This window comes from Camelina sativa, chromosome 7, assembly GCF_000633955.1.
Source record: "Camelina sativa cultivar DH55 chromosome 7, Cs, whole genome shotgun sequence".
Taxonomy (NCBI): Eukaryota; Viridiplantae; Streptophyta; class Magnoliopsida; order Brassicales; family Brassicaceae; genus Camelina; species Camelina sativa.
In genome coordinates, this window is record NC_025691.1 from 24,351,492 (window position 1) to 24,366,545 (window position 15,054).

Here is a 15,054-nt window from a genome sequence, read left to right on the forward strand (position 1 = left end):
ATATTTTGCTGCTCCCAAGTCCCGCAACTTGAAATGAGATTTCAACTATGTCTTGAGTTCATCAGCAGCAGTATCATTGTTGCTAGAGATAATAATATCATCCACATAAACAAGAACTATCAGTAGAATAGAACCTGTAACTTTTGTGAATAAAGTATGATCAGAGTGATTTTTCAGAAATCCTAAACTCTGCAGCGTCTCTGCAAATTTCAAATACCACTGCCTTGAAGCTTGTTTAAGTCCGTAAAGTGACTTGTTGAGTTTACAAACTGCATTGGGTGGTAAAGAGTCCCCCTTACTAGAGGCATATCCAGGTGGTAATCTCATGTAAATTTCTTCATCTAAATCTCCATTCAAGAAGGCATTAGAAATATCCAGCTGAGATAAAGACCAACCCAACTTTGCAGCAGCACCAAGAAGCATTTTTACTGAAGTCAACTTAGCCACAGGTGAATATGTATCAACATAATCAAGACCTTCTTTTTGAGTGTATCCTTTAGCCACCAATCGAGCTTTATGTCGTTCTAGAGTGCCATCAGAATGATATTTGACCTTATAAACCCATTTGCAGCCAATAACATGTTTACCAGCAGGAAGAGAGCATATCGACCAAGTGTTAGTAGCTTCCAATGCTGTAATCTCTTCTCCCATTGCATTTGTCCAAACAATATGCTTCATAGCTTCTGAATAGGTTGTGGGTTCAAATTCCCTTGAGATAGCGGTTAAGAAGAAATGATAAGGTCCAGATAATTTGTCATATGACAAATAGTGACACAAAGGGTAGAGTATATCTGTGCTAACATGATAACAATGATAATCCTGCAGATACGCAGGTTGTTTCGTTTTCCTTGGAAAATCAATAACCATTTCGGTTAATTCATCGTTATCTGAAGACATATCAGCATTAACAGTAACTGAATCTTCTACAGCAACTGCATTCTCCGGATTTGGCTTAGACATGTGAGTGATGGACGCAGAATCTTCTACCGCAGAAACATCCTCAACACTGTCTTGTAGCTCAGTAACCTTATGTGCCTTGGGAATGATAACAGAACCTTTATCCACTGCTAAACCATTACCAAAATCAGACACGGAAGGAAACAAATCCTGAATTTGCTGTTTCATGTCTCCAATTGCCAGAGGAAATAACTCTTCATGAAAAATGACATGTCTTGATACGAAGACATCATGAGTTTCAATATCCAGAAGTTTGTAACCCTTAATGTCAGTAGGATATCCCAGAAAAATAGAAGCTCTTGCTCTTGGAGCAAACTTGTGTCTCTGTTGTGGCGAAGTAGAAGCATAAGCCAAACATCCAAATGTTCTCAAAGCATCATACTCTGGTGGTTTCTGCATTAAAATCTCAAAAGGAGACTTATTAGACAATTGTTCTGTAGGTAATCTGTTTATCAGAAAAACTGCAGTCATGATGCATTCACTCCAGTATTCAAGAGGTATATGAGATTGAAACATTAGAGACCTTGCAACGTTGAGAAGATGTTGGTGTTTCCTCTCTACTACAGAGTTTTGTTGGGGAGTCTCTGGACAAGAGTGGTAAGATACTATCCCTTTTTCTCTGTAGAACTTTGTGAAATTGAACTCCGGAGCATTATCTGAGCGCACTGCCTTGATCTTTGTATCAAATTGTGTTTCAACCATTGAAACAAAACCAGGTAATACTGTGATAGCTTCTGATTTATTTCTGAGCAGATACACCCATGTTGCCCGAGAATGATCATCCACAATAGTCAAAAAATATCTATATCCATCATAAGAAGGCACACCAAAAGGTCCCCAAGTGTCAATATGAATCAAATCATAAGCTTTATCAGCTTATTATTCCGAGCTACAAAAGGCAAGTGTTTCTGTTTGGCCAGATGACACACTTTGCAATGAAAAAGTTCTGTATTATTCTCTTTTGGGAATGAAACAGATAAGGATTCTGAAATAGACTTGAGCTTTTGAGTAGAAGGATGACCCAATCTTTGATGCCAAGTATGGAAGTCCGACTTTACTGAGACGCAGAATGTAGGAATAGCTTGATCTGATGGTTGAAACTGCAAATCCAAGAAGTATAGCTTGTTGTGTAATCTACCTCTGCCAATCATCAACCCCTTTGTAAGATCCTGAATTTCACAGCCATAAGAGTCAAACCACAACCCACATTTTATTTCTGCAGTCAATGAACTCGCACTTAGTAGATGAAACTTGAATTGAGGGATATATAAAACATCAGTAAGCAAAAGCTTATCGTTGAGTCTTATATTTCCTAAACCCTGTATTCTTACACCAACACCATTAGCAAGTTTTACTGTTGTATCTTGAATAGGTGTCATATGCTGAAACAGGTTCTTATCATGGGTGACATGATGTGTAGCACCAGTGTCAATAACCCAAGAATTCATTTTTTCTATATTGTCAGACAAAGAATAAAAATATGATTGATTCTCTGTAGACAATGTGCAGAATATGGAAGGAAAGAATGTACCAGTCATTTGGCAAGCCATAGGATTCAGACCCGAAGAACCAGGAGAAGTTATCTCAGTAATAGTTGCAGTCGAGGAGTTAGTATGAGCATGTCCTGCAGATTGTTGAGGCTGCAGCTTTGAGTTGAGATAAGATACCAAGTACTGTAACTGTTCAGGACTGAGTGCTTTTTCCCTGTCATATTCTGATCCAGATTCAGTAAGAGCAAGATTGGCTGCCGCTGGTGCATTAAACCTTTGATTAGAGTTCTGTCTCTGATTCTTTGGTTTCCAACCCGGAGGAAATCCATGAATTTTGTAGCAGACATCAATAGTGTGTCCGTTTAAACCACAATGTGCACAAGTGGTTTGAGGTTTCTGAAATCCCTTTGGTTGATATGCATTCACTTGTGCTTTGACTTGGAAAGCAGACGGGTTAGGCTTTGTACTGATACGTTGCCGTTGAGACTCATCAGACTCCAACATGTTGTACATATCAGAAAGACTAGGCCGTGGCTTCATATTCAATATTTGTCCTCTGATATTAGTGAAATCATCATTGAGTCCCATAAGAAACTGAGTGATGCGTGTGGTCTCATAATCATCTAATAGCTTCATAACTTGTGAGCACCGACATCCACCATTTTCCATCAGATTCTTAGTACAAGCCAAACGCTCCCAGAGAGTAACCTTCTTGGTGTAATATTCAGATAATGACATATTTCCCTGACGCAAAGAGCTTATCTCTTGCTCAAGGTTATAGATCTGAGGGAGATTACTCTTATGAAACCGTCTATGAAGATCTTCCCAAATTCCAGCAGCATCTTGAAAATAGAGAATGCTATCATAGATATGTTTAGAGACTACATTCAGCATCCAAGCCTTCACCATACTATTGCAACGAATCCAGATTTTGTGCAAAGGATCAGATTCATGAGGTCGAGGAAGAGATCCATCAACGAAACTAATCTTATTCTTTGCTTCTAGACTAGTTCTCATAGTGATTATCCATGTATTATAGTTATCTCCAGTAAGAATCTCGGTTACGATCGACATACCGGGATGATCTCCAGATTGTAAGTAATATGGATTGTGATGGCTGTCGATCGAATTGGAATCTGGAGAAAGACGAGTCACGGAAGTGTTGACTGGAGCTGATTGCTCGATGCGAGAAGCAGAGCGATGAACAATCGGTGAATCTTCACCAGAATCCTGAGAAATTGCTCGATTCCTGAGTTGCTTGGTTCATTTCTTCGCCATGACGATGATGATCGACAACGATAAGGTTAACACTACAAGCTTAAGTGAAATGAGCAAAGAGAGATCAGGTTTTGAAATTTTTTTTTCTTCCGGAAAATGAGATTTTCTCGAGAAACTTTGTAACAAACTTTGAATGAGAAAAAAAATTTAATGCTCTGATACCATATTAGATTTATCAAAAGATTATGATTTTCTCATTAGATTAACAAAAGACTATACAAGAGTTTATATAAGCTAGATAATTAACGGTAACGTTACAAACTAACGTCTAACAGAATCCTATGTAACACTCTGCATTTAGTCCCTGCAACAGCTCTGTAACGGCGTCAAGCAGCTTGTGTTTCTTCGTGTAATCTGATAATTCTTGACCAAGTCATATTTAACCAGCAGCTTAGCTAGGTTAACATTAGCTAGAGAGGGCAGCCTTTAAGATCTTGACCATCATCAACTTTGAATTGTCACCATCTTATCATCTATAATTAGCTACTTGCGTGTTAACATTGTCTACTAGAAGACGGTATATGTTTACTCTGTGGGGTTATAACACATTATTATACGTTGACAAGTTAATTACTAACCACCATTTCATTATAAACAGAGTTTGATATCAGGCTTGTTTCCTCACACACTATGCACTGAAAACAACGTAGTAGTAGTGATCATGGCTAAATTTTTTTTCCCATCACCACCCTTCTTTTCGCTGCTCTTGGGTGTCTTTGCTACTCTTGGTTATAATGATCTAATCATCATATGAATGATAAAATGGCAAATTAAGATTTATATGACAGTAATTTAATAATAATTAAGATTATATGACAGTAATTTAATAATAATTAAGATTTATATGGCAACCACATGGAACTTCAATAGCTATATGGAGAGATGGTTAGCCTCACGCTGAAGAGAGACTCCCCTATCTTTTTTTTTTTTTTGTAAATTAAAGTAATAGTTTCCCTCAAATTCTATTTCAACTCTACGTTGCATCTGATGTAAAAACGTATTTTTTCGAATAAATTCTACATTTTATTCAAAAAAAATAAAATAATAATTTAATAATAATTATAATAATCAACCTTTGAATTATATATGCAAAAACATCAACTATATAATGGCGAGTCTCTCTCAAAAACCCTAGCTTTACGAGCCCGTGCCGCCTGAGTTTCGTTTGCCTCTCCGCTGCTCGGGGCTTCGCCGGCGGTGTGAGAGGGCTCTGTTTCTCTGTTTTTCTTCTTTTTCTTTCCAGTTGTAGTAGTGGAAACTCAATCTCTATCTCTCTGGTCATGCTGAGGAAGGTTCATCTGCTGGCGGCTGCGTCGTGCTGATGCGGCGGCTGACAAGACGGAGTGAGATCTCGGCTCGCTTTCCTCTCCGGGAGAATGGTGGTGGATCGAAGCAGCTCTGGGCGGCCTTCTCTGCAATTTCAAGGAATCAGATCTAGGTTTGTTGGGTCGCGACCTCCTGCTTCTCTAACCCTCTGCCGGAGGACCTAGCTGACCGGAGTTTAATGGTGGAGTTGGGGTTTAGTTTTTTACCGGTTGTTGGCGAGTTCTCCTTGTGCGTCAGTGGCTGAGATTTGAGGACTTCCTCAAAGCCGGTGTTTCTCGAGAGCTTCATCCACCTTCTGGTTCCAGTCCGGCCAAGAATCGGGGCAACAAGGCAAGAGCAATGGGTCAATCCGGAAATGCACTGTGAGGTGAAGCTATGCTAATCAGTGCTCCAATTTCTTATCCTTAGGTGATTAGCATTCTGGTTGTTAAGTGGTTAGTTCGGAGAAACCTCTGTTCATGCTAGTTTTGCTTTACGTCTTTTGGTCGGGTCAGTCGGACGTTCTGTCAGTTTTTTGCTTAGGACGTCTTCTGATATTGTGCTTCTGGGTGTTGATGCTATTGAGACAAGTTCTACTTGCAAATCAGAAGGTTCTAATAGCTTGGATTTGATCTGTTCTTCAGTATAGGATTTGGATTTTTTCTGTGTTTGGTAGTTGTTTTCGTGTCATAGGGTTTATTTAGGTGGTTTAAGAGATGATTTCACATTGAGTTGTGGTGTGTTATTTATCTCGTTGTGGTGTGTTATTTATCTCGTTGTGGTTAAAAAATGCAATGATTCTCGGTTAGGTAGCGTTGGATCCGCCTAATGATTCAGGATGATACTAGATCGACTCATTGCATTTGGTCCAATTCTATAGAGGAAAATTTATGTTTCTTTGATTTGGTTGTAATATTTTGGATAATGAATAGTTGATGTTGAGCCAAAAAAAAANGAAAAAACATCAACTATATGGTGGAAGCGCAGCCGCACAAGTTGTGCAAGAGGCCAAGTGCCAATTAGGACATGGTCAGGAAATATCAACGCTGCAGGCCTTCCCCAATCAACTAGTGTCTCTCTTCCTTCCTATGTTACTAAATTAATAAATGTGACAAAATAGTAGCCAAACGTTATAGTTTAAGGCAGTTTTGCCCGACTGAAATAATGTTTAGCTAAATTCACTACAAACTTGCATTGCAGCAAAGGCTTGGTAACTATTTATTTATATAATAAAAATAAAAATTGGTAACATGCAATAAGATAATATAATTTAATTATGCGTTATTTCTCTTATAAAACTTTAGACTGAATAAAAAGTGATCAAATATCAAAAATTTTAATGTTATGATGACCAAATAACAATGTAACTAGATTAGCACGGGTTGAAATTCATTTTATTTACATTGTAATTTTTTTATAAAATATAATTTATGTGATTATTTTGAAAAGTTTTTTTTGATAAAATATTATGTAATAAAATCATATGCTAAATATGATGACTTGAAAAGATACTTATTTTGTAAGTTTTATATTGTTAATGATTCTAGATAAGTATCCGTGCTATAATACTGGTTAAATTTTATTTTATACAAAATTTTGTATATTTTCTATTTTAAAATAAAATTTTAATATGTTGTATTAGTTTATGTACGTGAAGTTATTTCAACAATGTATATTCTACCTCATGACTTGAATGTCATTATAAGACATAATTTTGTGAATTTGGTTTTTAAAAAGTGAGTTATTATATTATGAGTAATTTAATATATTGTTATACTTTTTGTTTTAATATACTTGGTTTTTTGAAATTCTTTCATATTATAGTGACATATTATTGACATTGCTATAACAAACCAATTTAGAGTGTTTATAGTTTCTAACTTTAATATCAAGTTTCAATATTTTAAAAATATTTCAAAATAAATTATTTAAAGTTTATTATATTATATAAAATTATAAAATTCAACAAAAAGTATGAAATTGAATTTAAATATTCAAATTTTGACCTGTTACTCAGTAAAAATTTTAATTCAATAGATATTATTTTTAAAGAATAATATTAATAAAAATTGAATATTTTATAGATTGAATCATTTATATTTGTTTTTAAAAATTCAACTTATGGTATATCCGGAAATAAAACTATTTTTTAATTATAATAAATAATATGAGAATTTATTTGTTTCACAAAATAGACTCATATATAAAAATGAGAAGTGAAGTATAATAATAATTAACAAATTAATATGTTAAGTTAGATATCAAAGGATTTTATTTGATGAATAGTTTAATAAAGAAAATTAATATGGTAAGTTAGATGATATCAAATGATTCTTTAGAATATTGTTTTTAAGATTTTTGGAAACAATAAATCCAGACTATACAAATAATATAAAACTTAATCTATAACCTATTTGTAACCAACTTATTAAAATTATATAGTTTACAAAACAATGTTGTGTACTTCCGTTTTATTATACAGGAAATCGATCAAAATTTGGATTAAGACCCAAAAAAGGACATGTTAAAGAATCTTAGCAACAACTTGTACAGACGATAGACCGGGGACATCTCTTAGTATCGAGGGTACTGTTTTGTTCTTGTGAATCAAGCATAAGAGAGTTAAGTAAGTCGAAAATGGAAACGTCAAGAATGTGACGAGCATTTAACATGGCATGCATAGGTTCTTTTCCAACTCTCGTTCGAAATATAGAGTTTAATCTTCATGACCAAGACCAACCAAGTCAAATATATTAACCAGCCACCCATGTGAACAGTGTAGCACTGACTCGAACCCGAAGGATCTGTTTAGGTTACATTAGATAGAGAGGCACAATCATATATATGTGGTTGAGAAAACAGCCATCAACTCTAAACTAGTCAAACATCTTATCTTTTATTGTTTACTAGAAGACAATATGTGATTCATTTGTGAGGTGTTACACAATTTAGAAAGACGAAAAGTAAAAGACTGAACTCACTATAAATAGAAGTTGATACTTATTTTCTCACAATACACATACATCGAAATTTGAAAACAAAGTAGTAATCAATAATCATCATGGCTAAGTTTTCTCCCATCATCGCCCTTCTCTTCGTTGCTCTTGTCCTCTTTGCTTCTCTTGGTGAGTAATGATCTAATCATATACATGGTAAAATAAGTTATCAATTTGTTTTTCCCGTTTAAAATTTTGTTTGATAATGATTATATACGAATATATATATATATATATATATATATATATATATATATATATATATATATATATATATATATATATATATATATATATATATATATATATATATATATATATATATATATATATATATATATATATATATATATATATATATATATATATATATATATATATATATATATATATATATATATATATATATATATATATATATATATATATATATATATATATATATATATATATATATATATATATATATATATATATATATATATATATATATATATATATATATATATATATATATATATATATATATATATATATATATATATATATATATATATATATATATATATATATAGAAGGACCAACAAAGGTGGAAGCTCAAAAGTTGTGCAAAAAGAATAGTGGGACATGGTCAGGAGTTTGTGGAAACAATAATGCATGCAAGAATCAGTGCATTAATCTTGAAGGAGCACGTCATGGTTCTTGCAACTATGTCTTCCCATATCACAGATGTATCTGTTACTTCCCATGTTAAGCTACTAAAACTCCATGGTTCATAAGTGTGTGTGTATTTTACATAAATAAGTCTCTGCCACTCTATGAGTGACTTAATGACATGTGTCCTGGTATTGTTACTATGTAGACTTCTATCGTTTCTTATAATAATATAAACTTTTACGTATCAGAACTGTTCTTCTTGTTCTTGTCCATTTGTATTTGCTTCGAACACATCCTTATTGGGACAATAGAAAGCATCCAGCCTAGAAGTATACATAACATCATAACATATTAAAAAGAAAGTGACTTACTTGGCTAATCAATTCTAGAAACAAAAAAGGAAAAGTGATGGTGCATGCATTCAGGAGCGAATTGTTGTCTTACTATTCAGAATGGACAGAAATATATATATCATGATCTCCGACAAGACTATGAATTGGCCGGTGAAAAGACGGATGCTATGAACAAAAAAAAACTCATCATTTATAAATTTGGTTCTGTAGTAAATTGGTTGATGAAACCCATGATTAGATATTGGAATTTGAGACCTAGAAAAATATTTTCCTTAAGAGTGGTACACCGATTGAGTTACAGCAGAATTCATTAAAGTATACTGAAGTCCTAATTTCCTCTTCTATCTCTATACTCATACAAAAAAGGTTGCAAATCTTTCACAAATCACCACGACTTTGTAACTATGACTTAATGAAGATTTTATTCTTCTTGAGTCTACCCAACTGGACAATTAATGTAGCACTAGCTAAGCCAAACCAGTCGTTTAGGTTACACTAGATAGATCAAGCAGCGTTCCAAGCATAAATAGGTGGAGAAGAACCAATCATCTACAAACCATGATTTATTATATCCATGGAAGTAAATATGTGTTTAAAGTTTCCTTTTCATTAGTTTATTCTGATACCTTGAATAATAACCATTTATACATATAGAAGCACCACAAATGGTGGAAACACAAAATTTGTGTATCGGAGGAACAATAGTGGGACGTGGTCATGAGTTTGTGGAAGCTATAATACATGCCAGAGACAGTACATTAATTTTGAGGGAGCACTACAAGGATCTTGAACTTGTTTCCATGTTACTACTAGAATACAAGTATATATATATCTTCTCATATCACATGTGTATTTCTACTTCCATGCATGTTAATCAATGTTACATAAAATAACGATTTTTTTTTTCTCTTTCAAGAAAAGAGGAAAAACATATTTTAATCAAAATAAGTATGTGTCATTTCTATATATGACCGATCATGTTGCTTATTTTACGATATTGTTTGGTTCATATTTTCTTTTTCTTAAGTACAACTGGAAAATTCGAAAAGGACAACGATTTTTTCTTTCTAAACTTTATTTTATTTTATTTTGTATATGCATATAAATGTGACTTGTGAGTACATAATTCTTTAAAAGAATCTTTGACATCGAATATACTTTTAAAATAAAATTACCTCATAGCGTACAACTATTAATTTCCAATATTTTTTCATGACATGCAAGTGTCATAATGGTAACAAACATGCAGAGGAGGAATCGGACAGACTAACTAATATTAGGACTCATAATTTATGAGGAAAATAATGGAATTAGCGTCGATCAGTGTTCAAGAAAGCGGACTAGGCGGCCGTCTAAGCGCCGTCTAGACGCTAGACGCTCAACAGACGTCTAAATGACCGCCTAACCCGCTTAAAATTACATACATTTTATTTTAATATTTATTTTTTATTTTTAAATTACATATAATTAAATTATTATGTTTTATATCTATATACGTAATTATAAACATTTATATGTTGTTAGTATAACTTAAATAAATGTATTTTTCTTACCATTGTTTATAATTTATAAATTTATTTTTATAACATATATTTTAATATAATTATATATATATAATATTTTATGTTGTAAACGCTTAAACCGCTTAAAAACCGTCTAGGCCCCGACTAAGCGTTCTAGGCGCTAGGCGTTGGGTCACCGCCCAGATTCCGCCTAGCGCTTTCTTGAACACTGGCATCGATATAATTATTTATTATTAAATTTATAGAAACTTAGCAATTGCTTTTGTATGCCGGATGAAAATACAAATTTCAATATTAGACTTTCTTTTATTGTATTACATATTTGATTCAAGCCATATTGAACTAAAATCATTAAAATTAGATTTTATATTCGGAGAGATTATCTACATAACTAGGAGAGGTGTATTGAATTGACGATTTTAATAGATTTTGGGGTATTCTTAAATCCTCAGTTATTTAATAGGTGATTTTTAAAAATCATTTGAAATTTTGTGTTATTGAATGTGAAATTTATAAAAATAATTTACAATATCTTGTTATTCAATCAGTAATTTATATATCTCACTTTAAATATACTGTTATTCAAAAAATCATCACTTTTAATAAAAAAATCTACTGAATGGGATTCTAGGGAAATTTTCTAACATTTTTAGTTCAAAAATATGTCTTACAAAATCACACCTTTAAAGGTGAAATTTTAAAATATTTGTTAAACAGATTTTTTCGACAGTCGTTGCAATTTTTATTTTCAACTCTCTCTCTTTCTGGAAAAATCTCAAACTTCTCCATCTATTTCTCTCGGGCGATAATTTCCCCTTTTCTTTTATCATCCCCTAAATCCTATATTAGCTTCAAGATAATTGAAAGTTGGATTCAATTTTTTTTTACTTTCAGGAGCTCAGTGAAGGATTCTTGATATTTTTTACTTTCAAAAGCTCAACTGTTTTATGTCCTCCTTTCATGGCGGAGCAGATCTGCTGATCCGTTCACACTAGGGCTCAATTTCACTTGCAAACTCTATTTCTTTAGGTACTTTTGATTTTGCAAACTCTGTTTTTTTTATATCAAAAAACCCAAAAAAAAAAACTTGATCGAAAGTCTCTATTTGCTTTTGTTTCTAATGTTATTTTCCAGTTTTTTTAGTTAAAAAGGAATCTTCGAGAAAACAGATTGCATCATTCGTATAGAATTGTGTTGATGAAATCAGAATAGAAACGCAAATAGTTATGTGAGATAAGAGTTTGTTACCCTCGCCATACTTTACACAACACACCCACTTATCCTTCATTTATTGCCCAGCTGCATATGTAGCTCCTAGCCTAACTGCATATGTAGCTTCTGGTGTGCTCACTATCAAATACCTTACAAGTGAACAACCCTAAAGTCTAATTGGTGACTGCCTTTTTTGTCAAACCTCAAATCTTTTGGACGATGAAATTGTTTATGAACCATGTACCTTTTAGTGGTGTCTAATTTGTTGATGTGAAGTAATTGTTTTTGTTGGGCTTTGAAGAAGCTTGGAAAACGTTATAGTTGGTTCCAAAGAGACAAAAGCTATGATCTTTATGAAAGTATTTTACTTTTTTTAAGCCAATATGTATTAAAGTTAGTCACAGTGCATGAACGGAAGTGTGAGTGAAGTTTCAGTAAATGTGATTGTTTAATGGTATTGACTTTGCCAACAACTTGATCTTGTTCTTGTTGGATCTTGTTTAACACGTTAAACAACACAACCAAGAATCAAATACATGGACAGATGAGCTTTATCATCATCTTCTTGTGGAAGAATCAGTTGAAGGAGCCGACAACTGAAACAAGAGATCAAGCTTCTTCACATTACGTTGAATCAAGTTGTTCTTTTAATTTTATATTCTAAAATAAAATTCAATAATTAAATCTCACCAAATTCCAAAATCCAAATCTCAAAATTCTATAAATTCTAATCAAATTTCTTAAAAGTACACCCAAATCTCCTAAAATTCTGAAATATTAAAATTTCAGCTAATCTCCTAAAATCCTCAGTTCAATACACCCCCCTACATTTATAGTTACAAATTCAATTAAATACTTTGTAATAACAATGAACCTGGAGTTAATTTTGAATTGTTATAACTTATACGTAAAGTTCTGCTTGAATTATATAAAAAAAGATGGCGAGTGCATCCTTGCATCTATTCAAATACTGGCAGTCTTGGCTCCATACTAAGCATCATCATTGGCCTTGAGCCTTCCGGCGCTTGACGGCTATCCACATCCACTTTAGTTGGAGAGAAGAAGATCATAGACTGGTTTTACTTGTGACTCAAGCGAATCAGAGATTTTTAAATTTTTTTTTTTTTTTTTTTTGAATTTAATGTTTTTTTTGAATTTAATGTTAAATTATATTCAAAAGAAAAATAAACGTTTTTTAAAGTTTATGCGGATAAAACTTTAAAACAGATTTAGTAGTATCTAGCTTCAAACCAAACTTGAATGGATGTACTTGTCGATCTGCTTAATCAGTTGCTCTGCCATCCGTGGGTGTTCACCGTGTTTTCTACCGTTCCTTTCTCTCCAAAGTGAGTAAATGGTAGTTTGAAAAGCATAGCCCAGGATGAATCATAACGTTTTGTCAAGAGCATTACCAGCAAGAAGAGAGAGAACTTCTGGCTAGTGACTTGTGTATTTATCTGCGAGGAGCTTTTTGACTAACCCTTCCCACACCAATTGTGAATAAGGACACTGAAAGAAAAGGTGGTCTCTCGTCTCTAACGGGTGATTGCAGAAAATATAGTTGACGTTGGCCTGAGGAGACCATTGCTGCATTTTTTCCCCTGTGACGACTCTGTTCTTGAAAACCAACCAGGTAAGAAAAGCATACTTTGGAGTGGCTTGTGAGAACCATATCACTCTGTATTCAGCCAGTTGTGGTCGAGAAACGTGGATGTGTGACCAAGTTTCCTTTGTAGAGAAGCTATTCCGGTAGCAATCATTTTTTCCTTTCCAAAGTGGTATATCTTGTACCTCACGAGAGTGATGAAGCTGCAGTTTCTGTATCTCCTCCTCTACAGTATTAAGGGATCCTATGTCGCCGCCTCCGCTGCCTAATCAGTACGTCGGCCATAGAGCTTGTCTTCGGGATTCCGAGATCGATAAAACCCCTGTCCCCAAATGTATCTTGTAAACATCCCAGTGAACTCCAGTTATCAAACCAAAAAGAGGTTGATTCACCATTGTGCACCTGCATCTTAATGAACTGCTTTGCTAGGCTCCTATATTTCAAAAGTTTCCGCCAAATCCATGAGCCACAAGTTGTGTCATCCTTTTCTGCCCAGAAGGAACCACTTCGAATAAGAGACCTCTTCACCCAATCAACCCATAAAGAGCCTCTGGCTGAAGAAATTCTCCAAATAAGTTTAAGCATGCTCACTTTATTTGCTTCCACGATTGATCTTAGCCCCAAACCTCTTTCACGCTTTGGCAAACAAACATCAGACCAAGCCACTTTAGTTTTCTTTGCGTTCAAAGAAGGTCCAGACCATAGTAAAACAGAGCATAGTCGATCAATCTCCTGAATGCAGGATTTAGGGAGCCTGAATGCTGATATCCAGAAATTTGTTAGACTGAAAAGAACCGAGCCGATAAGCTGAAGTCTGCCTGCAAATGAGAGCATTCTAACTATCCACGAGGCAATCCGCGATCGAATTTTTTCTATGAGAGGGAGGTAGTCCCCTGATGTCATCCGCCTTGGTAAAAGCGGTAATCCAAGATATCGAACTGGAAGAGAATATAATGGACAATGGGATGGCCTGCACCCAGATGCATGCAATCATGGTTCGTATCCTTTACATGTCCACATGTTTCTTTCAAGCTCATATTCGAGGCATTGAACCATTCAATCATCATGAGATTAGTTCTTGACCGAGCCAAATTAGGTTGCAGCCTAAGTGCCTAACAAGTGGTTGAATAAAACCAGCTATCGACTGTTCAGCAACTCGTCTTTCTATTATTATCTACTTGCGTGTTTAATAAATTGTCTCTTAGAAGACGGTGTTTAATTTGTAGGGCTAGTACATTTATTATTTGTTGACAAGTCGTAAAATACTAACCCACCATCATTATTATAAGGAAAAATTTTTTTTTTTTTTTTTTTTTTTTTTTTTTTTTTTTTTTGTAGTAAAGGTTATAAACCCGAGTTTGATCATACACTTGTTTCCTCATGTTAACTCAAGTCCAAGTATAGTATAATAGTCATGGTAAGTTTGCTGCCAGTTCCATCATCACCTTCTCTTCACTGCCCTTCTCCTCGTTGCTATTCTTTTTCGCTATTCTTGGTGAGTATTGATCTTATCATATATTATGCATAGTATAAATTAGCATATTAAGATTAATTTGACAGCAATTTTCAAAAAAAAAAAAATCAAATAAAGATTATAATCAACCTTGAGTTGTATATGCAGAAATATCAGCAATATGATATCAAAGAAGTTGTGCCAGAGGCCAATCAGTCCCGTCT

At 33.8% G+C, this 15,054-nt stretch overlaps 2 protein-coding genes across 2 annotated transcripts; one reads left to right on the forward strand and one right to left on the reverse strand.

The window, feature by feature from the left end:
• LOC104704907 lies at positions 46-3,521 on the reverse strand. Its single transcript, XM_010420915.1, has 4 exons — positions 2,489-3,521; positions 2,232-2,410; positions 1,954-2,126; positions 46-1,759 (listed from the first exon to the last, which is right to left on the reverse strand). Exons 1-4 carry the CDS (start codon positions 3,519-3,521, stop codon positions 46-48), a joined length of 3,099 nt encoding a protein of 1,032 aa, XP_010419217.1.
• On the forward strand, positions 8,029-8,930 carry LOC104702330 (defensin-like protein 4). The gene is made up of 2 exons (XM_019227247.1): positions 8,029-8,155; positions 8,602-8,930. The coding sequence occupies exons 1-2, from the start codon at positions 8,092-8,094 to the stop codon at positions 8,778-8,780; spliced, it is 243 nt and encodes an 80-aa protein (XP_019082792.1). The 5' UTR covers positions 8,029-8,091; the 3' UTR covers positions 8,781-8,930.